Genomic DNA, 18,561 nt, shown 5'->3' with positions numbered 1-18,561 from the left:
AGAAATGAAAGGGAGTGAGAGGAATAGGGGGGGACGGAGTGTGAGATGATGGAGGACAGTGATGGGGAGAGAGATGAGGGAGAGAAGAGCTGGACTGAGATAAGACAAGAACAAGGACAAAGAAATAGAGGGCAAGGAATACAGAGAAAGAGAGTCGTAATAAAATAATTATTTATTGTGTTAGTCAAGTCTCCAGACCGCCACTAGTGAACTGATTTACTTTTATACAGTCTCCTGTGAGATGTTTCCCTCTGAACACACTGTGTGGACTATATAGCTGTTATTTATATTACTTTTTTTCTCATCTCTGGTTATTCCAGCATCGTTTGGATTCTAAATGCTAAATCACATCAGATGTTTTTCGAGCCGTTGCCACCGCCATCGTTATTATTTTCTAAAAGAATGGTACCAGCACCACTCAAACGTCAAAATGTAATAAATGAATAGTACACCAATTTTAACAGGAAGATTTGACACTTTCTAGAAACAGAAATTGCACATTTTATCTAAATGTTAATAAAAAATCTATGAATTCTAAAGCCCCATTCGACTTGGACTGCAAATCCACAATAAAAACTCAATATTAAATAAGTACCAATTAAAGTTTAATTTTGCAGAACAACATAGGCTATTTGGTATTATGTCAAGATGGGATGTCATCTTCTTTCCGTCCACTAACCTATCTATGGTGTGATAATCAGCCAGTATGTCATGTGCATTCTGGTACATCCCCTAACAGAATAATAAGAGAGGTGCCTGACCAAGCTGGAATACAAAGAAATTAAATAATCCAAAAAATAAAAAAGTTGGGAGATGTTTAGGATGCTCGGTCATGCAGACAGGAAATGTCAGCAATTTGATCAAATTGCTCCGCTGCAAAAAGTGTCATGTTCTTTCGGTCTGGAAAGGCAGAGTGCTGATCTATATGTGGGTTTCAGTGACAAAATGAACTGGAAATTTGTCACAGTTGTGTTGATGTCACAGTCAGTAGAGTCAGTGAAGTCTTTATTTCCAGACCACCTGCCCAGTGCCTGCCATCTCAGTCTTTTATTTGTTTGTGTTAAAAATAATTGATGTTGTTTTTGTTCCGACACACTGTACATGTTGGATTGTCGCTGTGTATTTATGGTGAACTGATGTGCCACTTCAAAGTGTTTGCAAACATTTGGACATTTTAATGAATCAGAATTAAATATTAATGGATTATGAATCATTCCTTATGAGGTTTCTCTGCAATGATGCTGCTGCAGGTTTGCACGTGGTGCTAATGCTGAAAATGTCAATAAAGCAGAGGGATGTGCAAAACTCAATATTTACTATTTAATCAGGTTGAAGTTGTTGGTGTGAGAATGAGAGTTAGCTTATTCCTTTCAGGGTCTTCCAGCATCAACACGTCCTACCATACAGCAGGCAGGAGACAGGGCACAGGCTACCTGTCCAGACTCACATGAACAGCTTACAATCTCCTGACCTCACCTCTGTATGTGCTTTGAAAGTTGATGAGAGACACGCTATAGCATAGGAATAGAGGAGCACATGCAAACTCCACACTGTTTACCTGCTGCAGCCCATTTTCATTAAAGTTTCATCTGATCTAATCAAGGTAATTTAGCTCACACATTATTGCTCTCAGCAGGGCACGAAATCTCTCGCACTGAAAAAAATTGTGTGCTTTGCCTGTATAGTGCAGCACTGGGGTACATGGCGACAGAAGTGTGCCTCTCACAGGCCAGTGAACCAGCTCCAGGCAATGAGAGGAAGGCCAGTCAGTGATACAGGCCAGCATGAGCTCTGCTGCAAAGTGGTAGAGCTGCTTGGGCTCTGCTGATGATGCGAACATGCCTCACCAGGAGACTGAACTACGAGCTCCTCCCTGGCCCTGGCGAGGAAACCTGGGGCCAGACTGAGAGGGTTGCAATTCTGTGAATCAATGGAAATTTTATTTTTTACCAGCTCACTGTTACAATTACATCTTACCAAGCCGTCATGCTAATCTGTGTTCCTGAGCTGGGAGGTACAGGCTAGAGAAAGCAACCAACCAGAGGGATTTTAATAAAAATAATGCTTTTTACAATTTTATATACTGAAAGAATGTGATAAATTAAAATTAATAAGATTAATAAAAACATAAAAACAGAGGTGTATTAAGCACTCGCCCAGAAAAATACTTCAGTGCCCTTCGATTTTTCTACTCAAGTAGAAACCACCTTAAATAGTGGCAGGTAGTTAATTTATATATTATACATCAGCATTTGAGTAACATGTAATGATTATTTTATAAGAAACTAATCTTGCAAAAGCTAACTAGGAACTAATGATGTTACTGCTTAAAAGTTCTGAAACCTCTGAAGGCAAACACGGTGTTCACTTGCAGTAAATGAATATTTTGAGTGGAGGTTTACAGCAGTAATTATCATGCATTGTGACAGATTAGTCACACATGAAATCACATTTATCCAAGGTTATTGGTATTAAATCATGTTTTTCCTCACATGTGTATTATACTCATCTAAACAACTTGATTCTAGCTTTTATTTTTTGAAAGGAAGTGCATTTCTGAATATCAAGTAGCATTTTGGATAAGGCAGTACATTCAGTTTGTAACTGTCAAACACTGTTTACATGACTTTTTACACCAAGGCCGCTAAGAGGAACACTATTGAGTGCAATCAAACACAGTCTACCTTTTAGCCAAGAATTTGTTTCTCTGCTGAACATCTGAGACAAGGTCAGAAGAACTTAACGCATTTGCAACAACGGGTTGCTGTGGTACAATGGATTGATTAGAACAAAGCCTGAGAGAGGCCTAGAGAATATTTAATGCAGCCAGTGAGTAAGTCTAATAAAAATCACTCACGTGTATTAGCTTTCACCTATGCCAAATCAAATCACATCCATAGCACTGAAACTCTGGCCTCTGATGAAAGGCAATACATTATTTTCAACATCTTCTTGTCTTTGCATACAAACAAAACCATAACTGGGCTTTTAGATTCTCCACAGTGCCTAAAAGCCCAGTGAAATAATATTGCTTGCATAAAGAATTGAAATTTTGTATTCAGGACTGGCATTTGGTTTGAGATGCATTACTTCTGCTACTACTGGAGTTATTTCTATGCTTAAATGCCCCTGTGACTGAGTGTAGCGTACGTGGGGGAAAAAACAAAACAAACACACCAAAAAAAAAAACAAAACAAAGAAAGAAAGAAAGGCGACAAGTAAAAATTGGGATCCCAGAGCAGAAAGTATACAATAGAAGAAGAGCCCAACTTTACATTCAGTGAAACATTTTCTGGAACAGAAACACACATTTTCCCAGCAGAAAGTGAATTCCCAAAAGTGAGCCAGTATCAGTTTAGTGCTTGTGAAAGTATTTTTGGAAAGATGAATGATTTTCCTCACATTATAAATTGAAATTTGATTGTGATTAATGTGCACGTGTCAGTTTGATGCAATAGATTAACAGAATATGACAGACTACTATTACCCTAACTACTATCACCAACTATCGACCTATTAGATGTGTTTTCTTGACTTTTACTCTGATCTTACATGAAGATGAATGAAGATTAATGAACAGGACATGCATGAAACAGACTACAAGAATCACAGCCTTTGAATTTCTTTATGGCAGCTTTGAGTCCAATCGGTCAAACAGAACTTTATTAATATAGCACCTTTCATACAGGTAAATGCAATTCAAAGTGCTTTATAGCTGACTGAGGTCAAAGATTAAAGATTACAATAACAAAAACATAGCAAAGACTAATAAAACACGCCCCATCGACAAGGAGAATCAAACATGTGGTCACTCACACAGCTTATTATTAGTACCCATTAGGCCCAATGGTAGCCCTTCCATGATGTTAAGTATGATTTTGTCTGTCTACAGTTAAAAATACAATAGTAGAAATCATGGGATTGTTTGGAGAACAACATGTTCAGTAAAAAAAAGCAGCGCTTAAAAGAATACCTGCCTGTCCCTGGAAGCTGACTGCACCTGAAGGATTTGTTTTGATTCTGGGCAGTCAGACAAAAAACTCTACAGGTCTCCCACCTGAGAGACAGAGGAAGTTGAGAGATAAGAATATCTTTCAACATGTCACCATCTCCTGAGTTTGACCCTGCCCAGCTCCCACATACTAGCGCACTCTTTCCCTCGACTTTCAGTTTCATATTCCAGTTTTCCATACAGTCCAAAGTGCATCACAAATGTGTCAGGACATTGTTTATTTGGATCCTATGCTGCAACAAATGCAGGGGACTCCATAATAATAAGTGATAATTGATAACTTTAACTGGGAATTTACACATTTCTGTAATTACAGCAATTAAATTTAAAATGCAGGAATTTCACTTGTTTTACCCTTTGTTGTCTTTCTTTGTTTCATTGTAGGGTTGGTTATTTATTGTACTGTTAGCAATAAGTGTGTGTACTCAACTGCAAATTCTTTGTGCTTTTTTGTACTTGTGTCTCAATCAAGTCACCCGAAAAGGTCTGTACCTTGAAACAATTTGATAATTTCCACAAAATCATATTTAAAATAAAAAGAAAAACAACTATAATCCAGATTAATATGTATTTTCAAGTCAGCAAGAGGGACTACTCACTTGTTATTTCCACTAATATGAGTTATCTCGCTGGACAGAAAATTCCATATGTGTCGCATATGGTAATTTCTCATGATTGCCTACAGCATTTGAGCTTCACCAATCCCTATCTCTTTCCATTCCTTTTGTTGGCTTATGCAGACACACATTTAAACTTTTTTAATAGGCAAAAGAGTTGGATTGTATTCACAGTGGTTAATGTGTTCTAATGTGTTTGCCAAATTAATACAGGAATCACGAAGCTCATGTCCAATATTTCTCACACAAAGATCTGTTTAGCTAGGGATGGAATAGTTTCTCAACTGTGTGAAATAATTAAATTCCCAAGCCTAATTAACCCTAACCCTACCAAATTAAAGAGGAAAAAGCCACCTTATCACAAAGTCACCACTGAAGGTCCACTTCTTTAAATTCCTTACACACCTGGAAGATCTACAATTAATGTAGGCTGCACATGCAGCAGACTTTTATTCAATGCTACTCATCTATGTGTAGCTTGTGCTAGACATAGATTTTCACACTTGATGCCACTGTTGCAACGAGCTACAGCTTAAATATAGAAATCTGTGAAAAGTGTAATGCTGTCACAGAAAGCCTTCTTTGTGGTTGCACCCAAGTCTATTTCATACTTTCAGACATGCATATTCCAAATGAGTCTGAAGTCGCACATTTTACGTCCCAGTCCATGCTGCAGTCTGACATGATGCCATCTGATAATAGCTTCCAGTGTTTGCTATTACCAGACAGCACAGAGGAACTACACTTTCATCCCAGCTGTTTCCCTGCAGCAACATTTCCATTAAATGCTGTTTGTGTGCTGAGCTTGAGGGGCGAGTTCGCTTCATCTATTGCAACGGACAGCCCGGCTTCACAGATAAATCAGTCGTTGAAGACCAGAAAGGGCTAGATTGGTCGTAGACCTTATACTCTAGCAAGATAAGCTGTGTCGAATGACAGTATTTTAAATTAACTCAACAGGAAAACGTAGAAAACTATTTTTTTTAACACTGCACCGCCCAACATATCAGCCCCGAGTGCGTACACATACGCACCCCCCCGCGCTGTACGTCATGGAAATGACGTCAGCGCGCTGCAATTCAAACTCCAGGAAATGCAAACGTTTGGCTGGTAAACGGTAACAGAGGCCGAGTGTGCTCGGAGGATATCTACTGCTCATTTATTTCCCCTGTAAGTGTTAAATACTTCGTATTAATGCGTACCGGTGAACTGTCAGTGTGTTTTCACTGTTTTCTTTATGTTACAGTAGACAGTTGGTCATTTAGATATTACAATGTTAGTTTATGCTGGCAAATGCGACAGGTGCTGGGAGTTTCCTATTGTAACTGAACCATAATGAACTGTCAAATCTGTTCATTTACTAATTAACTAATAACTAATTTAATGCTAGTTGTTTAAAACACCTTTACTGAAAACGACTTGTTAGTCTAAATAGAAATAATACCTGTGAAACCTATTGCTCAATTGAATATTAGCATTCAGTGCCACTGCTGTCAACGTTTTTCAGATTAACTTTCACTATTTAGTGCTAATGTTGCCTTAAACTAAACGTTTTTCTCATAAAAACAAATGGTAAACATTATTATCGTTTATCTCTCCAGGCTATTCCTGGTAATCCTCAGCACCAACATGACATCCAAGGGTGCCAAAGAGACCATTGTCAGCAAGCTGGGTTTCAAATCCAGCAGCTCTGCGTCCAAGGCCGAGGCCGAGCTGGACAAAGTCAGGAAGGAGAACGCTCACCTGAAGAAAAAGATTGATGAACTGGCCAAAAGACACATCAAACAACCCGACTCGGACAGAAGCAAACTGCTGGAGGTAAAGTGTTATTTCGGTTACGTTGAACACTATGAGCGTGTACTTCCAAATTCTGTATCTGTCACTTGGCTGGTTTGTTTGTGCTGTGTATTTTAGAGGATTCTTTCCCTGGAGACCCTCCGAGAAAGAAACAACCAACAGTTGCTGGTTAAAGAGCAGGAGATGGAAACTCTGAGACAGCAGCTGTCAGCTAGAGGAGGCGAAGTATGTACACATGACACAGTAGCATGTTCAAAGACATATTCGCAGCAGGCCGGTATAGATAAATCCACCAATCTGTGAACGCGGACACACATTTAAACATATTTGAGCACCCTGAAGCAGAGGGTTTCTGCTCAAGGCCTAGATATTACCTCAAGCTGTGATGTGAAAAGCACTCCTGAACTTGTGGAGATTTGTTGCATATTTGACATTATATTGGTGACGTGTGTGTTGTTGGCAGCAGACAACTGTAAGAAGGAGGAAGAAAAATCATACTACAAAAACAGTTGAGAGGGAAAATAGTTTCCATCTATATAAATCAACTTTCTTTCATTGTAGTGAGCCTGTATTAGCATTCATGACTTGTTACTGTTTATAACACTGCTGGAGAAATTGATGCTATCTATTTTGAGTCTGTTTCTTATCCTAGTGAAATCTCTCCTTGCCTTTTGTTGCAGAAATCATTTTCTAATTTAGGCTAGTCAGAATGGCACCGGGTTATAACTTGGAGATGCACATAGCTCGATGAAATATCAGCTATTTATTTACCCAGGCATTGTGAATGTGTAGTGTGATTTTAATCACACTCGGCTTCCTCATTAGCTTTCATCAACAGCAGTGCTAAAACCACTGCTAATACTGTCTGTGCAATGTATTTCAGGTGGTAGCATCATTGCAGGCTCAGCTAGATCAGCGGAGGAAGGAGGTGGAGCAGAAAGACATGTTGTTCCAGAATTTGTCACAAGAGACGGAGAACTTGAAAAACAAGCTGGCCACTGTTTCTGCTCAATGCCAGTCCCTAGAAACACAGCTGACGGTAGGTTGACCATCTTGCCATTTTCCTGGAAAATGTCAGATGTACTTGCTGATGCTGCCCCATGAAAGTCTGAATTCTATCATGATGATTGTACAAAAGTGCTTATTCCCCAAGTTATTAATGATCCATGCTACAATGTTACAAATAATTTTACTGCAGGCGGATGACAAAAGAAATTGGAGGAAAACAAATCAAAATGATTACTGGAAATCTTGAGGCAAAAGTTACAATTCAGTCAGAGGTCAGTGAACGAAGTTGATTGCATAGTTTTATTCCTCCCTCTGACAGCAATAATTCCCCCTGGCCTTGAATTAAATCCTGCCACTTTTTGTGCTCTTCCGTTCTAATACCTTCAGTCTTTCTTTGGCAAATCAGATCATATTTTAGTGATTGCTTCACTTTAACTCTGCAACGCTGAGGTCTAACAAACATATTTGCAATAATGGAACATGTAAAACTCAACTGAATCAAAAATGATGTGAAATTTTTTCCCCATAATGTTTTTGAATAGATGTGGTATCTGTTTTGATTAGTTGCTAGTGCACCTATTATGTAGTCTTTATTTCTTTGTTATTTTATGTTTTATTTTTTCCTCCTTCCTCCTCCCTCCTCTACTGCAGAGAGAGAGGAGAGGCATTTTAGGAAGTGCAGAGGCACTTTCATCCACTAGGTGGCACTATGTCACCTGATTGTTTTCATCAGTTACTGAAATTAGCTTCTCTCTGGAGCAGGTTCAATATTGTAATGTAAGCTAAAGACACAGTAATACAAGTCTTAAAATTACATCTTTCAAATGTAAACACACTTTTCCATAATTGTTATTTAATTGATACCTGCATCATTTAACATCCATAACACAGTGTTGTGAAAGATGAAAAAGCAAATTGTGACACTTATAATTAATATGATCATCAGAATCATCAACGTCAGAGCCTTTTGGTGGATCTGTAGTAGCCACTAAGTTCCCCTATACATGACGACCCTTATTCCTTATCAAAAGGCAGCACTAATTCCCGGTCAGCCCTTTGATGCTTTGAGCACAGCAGGACCTGGCTACACTCAGAGAACACTCATTAGGATTCTCACAAGAGAAGAGGCAACATGGACAAGCATTATTTCCATAGAATATTATATTTACTTCCTATTTGGTCATTCTCAATAAAAAAAAATAATAATAATAATCACCACTAACATATTGAGATCTCCCTGTTGTTAGATATTTGTTGCAACTGAGCTTCAGCCTGAATAACTGAGATAAGCAAATTGAAGATATTTACACAAATAATACAATGTTTTCTCTGGTTTTTGTTACCAGAAAGCTTGAAATACTTTCTGTGAATCTTTTTTTTTTCTAATTTCTCTTCTAACTTTAGTCAGGCTTGAAAAGAACAGGTATATACTTGTAGATATATGATGCTTTTGGTATGAGTTTCTTTCCTTACTATTTACATATGTCTTTATGGTAATTTTCCAGGAATGCTCTGGACTCTTGGCTTAGCTCCTTTTGCTAGCTTATTGGACGTTTGTTCAAATTTATCTGGTAAAAGTTGACAAGTTCATGATGCTTGTCTGGTTGTGTAAGAGTTCAGAGTCTTAGCACAGAGATGATCTTTTAGATGCCTACTGTTGTGACAGCGGTCTGAAGGATTTGCTTCAGCTTAGGCCTTGAGTGACATTAGATTTGTAGACCTGTGACAGAATTATGAGATGGCTGAATGTCTTTTAGGGATGATGCCAATGCCCTAAGGTTGATGCTCCAGATTGTGCAGCCAAGTTTGTATAAATAAATAAAAATAGTGCATAGATTGATTACTTATTTCAGTGTTTTCTTACATTAATAACTCAAAACATGAATATTTAAAAATAGGAAACCTTCCAGTGATTATAAGCCTGTGGCAATCCGACTGCTTTTAATGTCTGTTGAGATTGAACATGAACATGATGTACTTCAGGGACCGAATCCTGGATTTTTATTTGTAGAACAACTTCAGTTTCCTTTGTACTGAAGTCCTGAATTGTCGTGGAATATTCAGAGTCAGTCAGAATCCTTCAGCTCTGTCTGTATGTGAACCTTTCATGGTTTTCATGAATTTCATGGTTTTCTGCATTTGTGATAAAATGTGATCTGATCTTCAGCAAGCAAACGGGTGCACGCCTGAAGTTGGCCAATGTGCACAGCTAGTTGTTAAAGGGTTCACATATTTTCCCACTGTGAGGTTTTTATGGTTGTTCTGAATAAAAACATGAATGACAAACTAATGCAGAAAACCAAAAGATCCAAAGGGTTCACATACTTTTTCTTGCCACTGTATATACTTGTAGCAGTGTTTATTTAAAAATGTGTTCTGTGTTTTGTTTTGTTTTTTCTCCTCAGCAGAATGGGCAGGTACCTCCTGCAGACTTGGCATTGGTACAAGATCAACTGAGAGACGTGAGTCTAGTAAATGATTTACTGTGTGTACTGTAATTTAACTGCTTCCCGTTGTACTAATGAGAAATGTTTTTATAACACTGCTTTGTAATATGATGGCTGTTGGCCATATATTTAATTCCATTATACTTTATTCAGGGCCAGTGGAATGAAATTATTCTCTTTATTGAGTGATGCAAAAATATCTCTGAAAAATTTTATGTCTGTATCAAGTACAATCAACAAGGACTTCTTACTTAATCTTGCTGTTTTGGAGCGAACAAAACATTCTTGTGTGAATAAAAGCAGTGTTCTTTATAGTTTTGATGATAATCCCTTCTCCCGAAACCCAAGTTATGTACAACAGCACAAACTGATTACAGAATTTAAAAAAATGTTAATATCCTATGATTTAAATGTAAATTGTAAATAGTGAATATACAGAATGCAGTATCATTGTACTGGCTGTGCTTCTCACCACCAGGCTCTTGAAAAGAACCAGCAGTGGCTGGCATATGACCAGCAGAGAGAGGCCTACGTTCAGTCCGTCCTGGCCCATATGCGGGAGCTAGAGCAGCAACTTCAGGCAAAGCAGCCGGAAACCAAAAAAGAGACTGGTGCAGATGGTGAGGAATTAATTATCAGCTTCTAATATCTACAACCTTTTCACTACAATGATATTATGAGTATGTGATTGTGTAAAAAAAAAAAAAATACAATTAACAATTTTTTCCTCACCGTGTAACTACTACTTAATGTGCCTATTTACAGCTCCTATTTCAGCTCCTGCCAATTTAGCAGCTCCAGAAAATGATGCTCAGCTGAAAAGTCAATATGACAAGTTGATGTTGGGGGTGCAGAAAGACCTGGAGAGCCAAAAAGATCAGGTCACCAAAACCCAACAGGAACTCAAACTGCAGCGGGAACAGGTAAATGAAGCAGGATTTCATTGAATTTCCGTTAACATATTTCAGCTGAGTTTTCTTTTCTTTCTTTCTTTTTTTTTTTTCTTTTTTTTTTTAGGTCTAACGGTTCATACTTCTGTCTAATACAGATTAACTCTCTAATTAATTCTTCGTTTCTACTTTTTGAGGCTAGCCGCTCACATCTCTGGGAAATCATACAGCTCCTTATTAAATGTACAAATGTATTAGCATTCATAAGATTGGTTTAGCGCTGAATCTGCATGCAACTGGACTAACCCCATTAAATATCCACATTCCTTTGATTCAGACATCTCTATAATTGATCTGTAGAACTCTGTAGGAATGAGCAGACAAATGGTACACATCATTGTGAACTGTTTTCCTTCGCTTCTGTAGACCTTGAAGGCTCAGGCTGAGCTGCAGTCTCAGAAAGAGCAGGTCACCAGGCTCCAGGAGGAAATTTCAGTGCTGCAGAGGAGGTATGAGGACAAGTGCAGGGAGCTGTCATCCTTTCTGAGGAAGTACGAAGGGAAGAGCGAAGAGCTGGAACAGGCCAAGATGCAGCTGCAGGCGGAGCGACTCGGCAGCAGGTAAAGTCTGGTCCTGCAGAAAGCAGACGTGCTGCTCAATACAACACATTAAAGTTTAAACAGTATATATATATATATATATATATATATATATATATATATATATATATATATATATATATATATATATATATATATATGACCAGTGTGAAGAAACTACAAGACCTGAATTGAAAAGGCTGAACCTATTGGGTTATTGAACTTTAATAAAAAACAATTTTATCTATTCTACTTTTCTCAGTTGGTCCACAAATCATGTCAAAAATAGTGGAACCCTGTACCTTGGCTGCTAGTTTGAAGAATACAATAGAAAAACTAAAGAACCTTTTCTGACTATGTTAACAAAAACGACTATTAATGGGTTTTAATAGATAGCTGAATAATATATAAGTAAACGGGAGACATTTAAATATGTATGTTTTGATTACATAAACACTGCATCCAGACATGCAGTGTGTGAGGAGAGGAAGGTGTCATCTGAGCGGGCAGACAGGATGAAAGCGGAACTGGAGAATATGGAGATCAGACTGGAGGAGGAGAGGAAGAGATCTGCTGAACTTCTACTGCAGGTAACGCCCTCATTCACTCCCATGCTACTTGTGGTTGATCTTTGCCAATACCTACATATTTCTATTTATTTATAAAAGATATACACTTTGTCAAAGAATGAATGATTTGTCTTTCACAGGTGAGCATGCTGCAGAAGTCTCTTGTGGGCCAAAGTGAGGAGCAGAGAAGGATCGCAGCGCTGGAGCAGCAGGTAGAACTTTGTGTGCATTTTACAGAAAATGGTCCATCAGTTGCACAAGCACAAATGTGTATCCAACAGCAGGAAATGTTTATACCAAACGAAATGAGAAGTTATCAGCTCACTACTTTTGCATTTAAATGTAACTGATGTGATTAGCTATCACTGAGGACTCATTTTTAACCTTCATTAGTCGTTTATAATAAGAAGATCCCTCAGTTGTAATTGTAATATTGTAATTTGAAGTGTTTTTAAGTACGGTACTTCCTCAAAGTGGTGAAATCCATACCTATCCTACTTGTGCAATTTAAGTACAGCGAGTTCTTGGCTTTCTCCCTCTCATATTTCAACCCTTCCCAAGATCCAACGCTCTGCTAAGGACTTTGAGAATGAGAAGATGGATCGTCAGAGCATGCAGCAACAGTTACATAAGGTGCTAAAGGAGCTTCGTAAGGCCCGCGATCAGATTGCTAACCTGGAGTCTGCTGTAAGTGTTTCTGTACAACACAACCACTTGTGCAATCCTAATTATTTATGAAATGCAGCTTCAGTCAATTAATCCTATCTCACATATTTCACTTGTACTTGAGAATAAATATTATGTAAATGTTTTGTGTTTCAGAAACAGTCCAGCGCCCGTTTTTCCGAGCCCAGCTCCTACAATAGGCTCGAGTTTGACCGTCTTACTATCGATGACCCCACATCCCCATCAAAAATCACCAACCTTTTGGATGAAAGTTTCTTGGAGTGCCCCAAGTGTCATGCCCCTTATCCTACCAGCCGCCACAGGGAGCTCCTGGCACACATCGACTACTGCTTTGCTTAAGTTAATGCAGAGTCCAGATCAGTGGTTTCCACCTCAGTGTCAGGACCTCCCTAGGAACTATATCCTTGATCATAAGATCCATTCAGTAAACTTAACAAAACTACTGCTCTCATATCACTGGATACCAGCTGATAACATGCTCCAAATGCAATAGTGTGTACAGTAAACAATTCAAATAAATATATTACATTTTTAAATTCCTCACAGCAGCAGGGCTGTGATAGTCACTCCAAACATATTCAAATTGTTTGTTGGCCTGAGGATGTATTAAAAGCCAAAATGGTGGAATATGTCGGCCAAACCTAAGTAAAATTTACTTTTTTAATACAAAAGGGAATCAAGGGACATTCTTATATTACATGTATCTTGTACAAAATCACCACAGTGTGAAGTTCAGTTCTTTTTATTCTGAAAATGAACTTATTTCATCCATATGTTTATTTCTAGGGGCGTCTTCCTGCTATAGTCATACAGCTGATTAATTGTTCTGTTTTGTGTGTATTTTGATCAACTTATTTATTCCTGGGTTTTCTTTTTTTTTTTTATTATAAGTGAGCTTCTCTCTCTTTTAGAAAATAGAAGATTTTATAAGTATGTATTATGGCACAATGTTATCCATTTATGATTTTGTATGAGCGTTTACAAACCTGCCTAATGTGTTCCATTGATAAACCAGCTCTTAACGCACTCCTAGTTTCATTAATCAATGCATTCTGGGGTTTTGTGTAACATTTTCCTCAGGAACTGTATTATCGATTGCGTATTTTCTGTTGTTCTGAAGAAAACTAAACTGCCCATAGACATCAATAGTCATTTGCCGTTTTGACAGTATTGAAGTGAAGGACACAATAATAGAGTTTCTTATAATCGTGAACAATAGTGTCCTAATTTGCCTGCTGTGTGTTTCTCCTATCGGGTCCTTGCTGTAGCTGTGTTTGTCTGTTTAGTGTGTGGACAAACCTCGCTTAATGACATGGCTGTAACCATAACCAAGATCTTTCTCTAACCTTATCCACACCTCAAATGTGCTGCATGGGGGAGTTTAATTGGTTGCTTGCTGTCAGGTTGCCTCTGTGTTCTTTGCTGTTTGAGTGAAGCTCACTCCCATCTCCACCTTGACATTTCAAGCCATCAGCCCTATAAAGCTGGAATGAGATTGCATGAGTTAATTCCTTGTACTAAACTATTTAAGGCAGGGGATTAGTAAAGGTCCTCTCAGTAGGGGAAAAGTGGTTAAGGTGCCTTCATTCCTGCAGCCAATGTGACTAGATAGCCTTAAGACATAGTCACTGCAATACTGTCATCTTTGAATGTTGTTTTCATTTAGCCTGTGTCTCTTTCAAAGAATACAAACATTATTTTTGTCCATTTTGCAATGTATCTTATGTCATTTGTTTCCTTCTAATCATGTCCACCAAAGTTGTTTTGCCATGCACTGTACTGTACAAAGATGTGCAATAAAGATGTAAATCTCCTTCCAGTGCTGTAGTACTTTATATGTCTGTGTGTTAAGAAGCCACTACCAACAACAATTGTACTCACACATTTCTGGTCTGTTTTCATAGCGCTTGATGTTACGAGCATCAGCAATGGAAAAGTAATGAGTGCAGAGACGGAGAAGTTGATGATTAGGCATCATTAATTTATTCCATTTACAATCTAGCTGATGTTACATATCCCGGTGCCCCACTCTAGTAATTAATATTTAGTTTTGTCCATCTCTGTAATCCCTTGGTGCCCATTAGAATTGGTGAAGCTAAACAATCGGCTATGAAAAAGCAAGACTTTCGGTTCTGTGAGGTGTGGAGCCTCTAAACACAGAAACTACTTTATACATTTTATGTATTTAGCCATACCACTTGAGCATTAGCTTTCAGTTACACATAATGATGAACAGTAACATTTCCACTTTATTAGGTTCACTTTTACAATCTGATGCAATCTAATAGAGCTGCTTTTTATTTTATTTATTTGTTATTTTATGTTTGATTTTTTTTTTTTTACATTTTATTCCTAATTAATTATTTACCATTTGAGAATATAGATAAATATTTCAGAGTGATCAAAATGTGAATAAGCCGACACAGTATGAATGTTTTATTTCAAAAACTGGATCAGAAAGTATACATCATACAATCAAGAAACATCCATCCATCCAACATCCATTATGTCTATATAGCACTTGACTTAATATGTATGCTTATGTTTAACAATATCTACCTTACTGTGCTACTTCAGTGTAAAAGCAAAGCCAGTGATATGTGAACCTGGGCTTTTAGTAAACATGGTGGTTATACTCCAGAGCAGTGGTACCGCTTAGAATTCAGCGTCACTTCACATCCTCATGAAAACTTTCAGTGATGTGGTGTGTGTCGTTTTCTCACCTGAACCTGACAGTATGTTCTTCCTGTTTCCACGAGGAAAGCTGTTTCATGCTACTTTCCTAAGTCCCTACGCATGTGACAGATGTTGAAAGTAAGACTAAATTAATGGGAGGCCTTGAATCTCTATTTTTGAAGGAGCAATGTGAGAATTAACATCAGCATCATGAGTTATCTTCCCCCATTTCGTTGAGAGTCAAGTCATGTACAGTAATTTTCTGTTTAATTTTTGAAGAAGAACATTAAGATAGACAGTATAGGAGACTAAGAAGAGAGAACTCTGGTGGGATTCAGTCCAAGACCAGCAGGGGTGCTTCCGAAAAGTGTCACTGGAAGTTAATAAATCCATTGTTTGGGCAGTATCCTGCAGTGCAAAGAAGACACACACTCTGCTTACTACACATTTGCACGTGAGCTTAAAAACACAAATGCATGTCTTAAATATGAAAAAAAAAAACGAAATGTGATTTCAGTTGTTTCTTATACGTCAGTGGTCACAAGGACTTTCATAACTCAGTCAATCATTCATTTGGTCTTTCACCTTATTGATTGCCGACTCACTAGAAGGCATCATGACGGATCAATAAATCCTTACACAAACAGACGAGCACTAAGCTGAACTCAACTCACCAGTGTGCGCAACGCGTCTGTATTTGCCGAGCAGACAGAGATCCATCTTCTTCTGGGTGACGATGGGCTGGTCCTCTGGCCTCAGACCAGTCGGGTGACGGGAGAATATTAGGGAGTAGCTGTCGAGGCAAGTGCCGTCGCTGTCTACCAGTCTGCAGGAGTAGTGGATGGCGTAGTTGTCGTAGTCAGTGTCGACCACCCAGTGGTCGTCATCTGCAGGAAGGGCAGGGAGAAGAAAATGCAGGGTGTCAGAGAGTGAAGATTTTGCAGCATCTAGTTGGTTATTTCACCCATTTCTAAAAACTATATTCCATTTCTGATGATAGATCCCTCTAAATGTTAAAGGATGCAGCTTCAACACAAGATATTTTGTGCACAGATCATTTCTGCAGATAATACAGAAAATATAAGTTTACTTGGAATTGTTTTCTGCTGCTTGTGTGCTGGGTTATCCTGACATTTCGGAGATGCCCTCTCTGAAATTGTTACTCACAACGTTAGCCCTGATCTAATGTCAACGTTACAATGAAAAGACTTAGTCCAAGGGTCATTTTGACACCTTAACATTTGGTTTGATTCAAGGTCAAGATCGTAGATAGCTAAGTGCTGCTTTTGATGATTAAGCTAAATACAGTTATCTGAAGGTCAACGGTCCCATTTTCACTGTACAGTTCAACTAGTGGCTTAAGATGGAGCCTTATCTGACATTAGGTGACATGAATCTCTTATCAAATGCAGAAATAAACTCATTTCATGTCCTGTTAGTGTTGAGATTTAAATTTCCCATAACTTACTTCCAGACTGCAGGTAGGATGCAATTCCCCAGTACTTCATCTTGAACTTAGCAGGGTCAATGGTGCTCTCAAAGGTGCCAAACATTTCAGCGCACAGTTCCCAATTGCTAGAGGTCAAAGAGAGGGGACGTCAGTACAAAACAATTGAACCACACCAATTTAAGTGTAGGACATGTACTCACTAACTCACTTAAGGATGTTGACTCTGCCCACTGCTTTGGCGGTCATTTGGTCACCTTCAATAGTAAACTGGGCCACAATGTTGTCAATAAGGAATAAACCTTCTGGGTCCTTCTTTCCAACTGCGTACCATGTCCCTGCGTACTATAAGACAGGAGTCTACATGTAAGTCCACTTCACACGTTCACACTTCACGTTAGTACTATATAGTGCTTCATACTGGGAGCCTTCAAGTGGATCATTTCAACAAAGATGATCTTGGTCCCCAACAGTTTTCAGCCAATCACAAGCTGACAGCAGCTGTTTCCAGTCAGCTTCTGATAGGCTGAAAACACCTGATCCAGGTAATCAGCAGTGGGTGGGACAGGGGCAGTTGGAAAACAAGGCAGGACATTGGGCCTTGAGGACCAGGGTTGAGGACCACTGTATAAAAGTATATATAAAGTAATATACAGTAAATATATTCACAGAACTTTTTAAATGTCTTTATAATTCCAACTCACCCTTGTTTTGTCAAAGTTCTCCATGGTCTTGATGTTGGCGACCTGGCAGTCCTGTGCCCAGGACAAACCCAGGAGACAGAGGGCCACAACGCAGCGTAGCATTTTGCCACAGAGGAAGGAAAAACTGAAACAAAGAAAGAGGGAAGTGTAATAAATTCCATAAAATGTTTTTCTACACACTTCAAAATACCTATACAAAAAGTAGCCCAAACGATAAAGAACCCTTAATTAAATTAAAAAGTCCAAAGAAAAATATCTTTAGAAAACAAACTACTCTTTTACTTTATTCAGTAAAAGTTCAAAAGCCAAAAAAAAAGGTCTGTCACTGTCAATGCATACCTTGTACAAAAAGACGCGGGGAGATCACAGAGATCCTCTGGTTTTCTGTCCGGTTTTGGCCTTATATACACTCCACTGCTCTTGCATAAGGACTTCTGGAGACCTGTACCTCCCATGCTCTTCCCACAGCTTGCCTTCCATTGGACAAACATTTGCATAACTGCAGGCCCCTAGTCCTATTGATTTGTGTGCTCTGCACATTTGGCCAACCACCCCCTCCATATGCCCCCAAAAATGTGTTTTCCTGTCAGAACTGCTGAGGCTTTCTCTGTCTTATGAAAGCAAACACTAGAAAAGCCAAGAAAACCATCTGGAACAAGCTATATAATGCATGTGTTGATACAAACACACACTCCAACAAAGGCACTTACTCTGAGCTAGAAGTAGAAGAAACTTATTTTTAAATATAAATCTAGGTGGAATGTTTTGTATGCATTCACTGAACCGCCTTTTTGAGTGGAAAAACTATCCACTGTTTCCCCTTTTTCATCTATTAAAGAAATATTACACTAGATGTACATGCCTCCCTGCAGCATTGATGTCATTGCATCAGTCATTGGGCTGATAATGCTACCAAGGGACGCCGTCACAACTCCGAGGGTTGTATTTGTATAAAGACAAACATGGAGCGGTCAGGTCTGCTCTCAAATAGAAAATAATAAAATAATCAATGTGAGTGTGGGGTGGGTAGTGGGGTGAAGAGGCTTTGAAGAGGTGCAGGGGGTGGGATCCACATCACTGGGTCTGGTGACCTACATCAGTGAACTCT

At 38.7% G+C, this 18,561-nt stretch overlaps 2 protein-coding genes across 2 annotated transcripts; one reads left to right on the top strand and one right to left on the bottom strand.

The window, feature by feature from the left end:
* Positions 1–5,724: 5,724 nt before the first annotated feature.
* cep55l (centrosomal protein 55 like) lies at positions 5,725–14,439 on the top strand. The gene is made up of 12 exons (XM_026350545.1): positions 5,725–5,799; positions 6,231–6,447; positions 6,544–6,651; positions 7,310–7,465; positions 9,843–9,896; positions 10,360–10,501; positions 10,647–10,804; positions 11,198–11,391; positions 11,837–11,960; positions 12,080–12,151; positions 12,501–12,626; positions 12,762–14,439. The coding sequence occupies exons 2-12, from the start codon at positions 6,259–6,261 to the stop codon at positions 12,963–12,965; spliced, it is 1,527 nt and encodes a 508-aa protein (XP_026206330.1). The 5' UTR covers positions 5,725–5,799; positions 6,231–6,258; the 3' UTR covers positions 12,966–14,439.
* A 596-nt stretch (positions 14,440–15,035) lies between these two features.
* rbp4 (retinol binding protein 4, plasma) lies at positions 15,036–17,874 on the bottom strand. The gene is made up of 6 exons (XM_026352235.1): positions 17,793–17,874; positions 17,454–17,577; positions 16,961–17,094; positions 16,771–16,877; positions 15,977–16,189; positions 15,036–15,710 (listed from the first exon to the last, which is right to left on the bottom strand). Exons 2-6 carry the CDS (start codon positions 17,553–17,555, stop codon positions 15,673–15,675), a joined length of 594 nt encoding a protein of 197 aa, XP_026208020.1. The 5' UTR covers positions 17,556–17,577; positions 17,793–17,874; the 3' UTR covers positions 15,036–15,672.
* Between the last annotated feature and the right edge of the window lie 687 nt (positions 17,875–18,561).

Source organism: Anabas testudineus, chromosome 19 (genome assembly GCF_900324465.2).
Source record: "Anabas testudineus chromosome 19, fAnaTes1.2, whole genome shotgun sequence".
Lineage (NCBI taxonomy): Eukaryota > Metazoa > Chordata > Actinopteri > Anabantiformes > Anabantidae > Anabas > Anabas testudineus.
Note: the sequence above shows the minus strand (reverse complement) of the source record. Positions and strands in the feature narration are given on the sequence as shown.

Bases quoted from the DNA above. Each gene is read 5' to 3' on its own strand.
- cep55l (XM_026350545.1), top strand. From the start codon at position 6,259: ATGACATCCAAGGGTGCCAAAGAGACCATTGTCAGCAAGCTGGGTTTC. The intron at 10,502-10,646 runs GTGAGGAATTAA...GCCTATTTACAG, and splicing joins AAAAGAGACTGGTGCAGATG to CTCCTATTTCAGCTCCTGCC. The intron at 11,392-11,836 runs GTAAAGTCTGGT...CACTGCATCCAG, and splicing joins GCGGAGCGACTCGGCAGCAG to ACATGCAGTGTGTGAGGAGA.
- rbp4 (XM_026352235.1), bottom strand. From the start codon at position 17,555: ATGCTACGCTGCGTTGTGGCCCTCTGTCTCCTGGGTTTGTCCTGGGCA. The intron at 17,095-17,453 runs GTGAGTTGGAAT...CCTGTCTTATAG, and splicing joins AGAACTTTGACAAAACAAGG to TACGCAGGGACATGGTACGC. The intron at 15,711-15,976 runs GTGAGTTGAGTT...TTTGCACTGCAG, and splicing joins CAGACGCGTTGCGCACACTG to GATACTGCCCAAACAATGGA.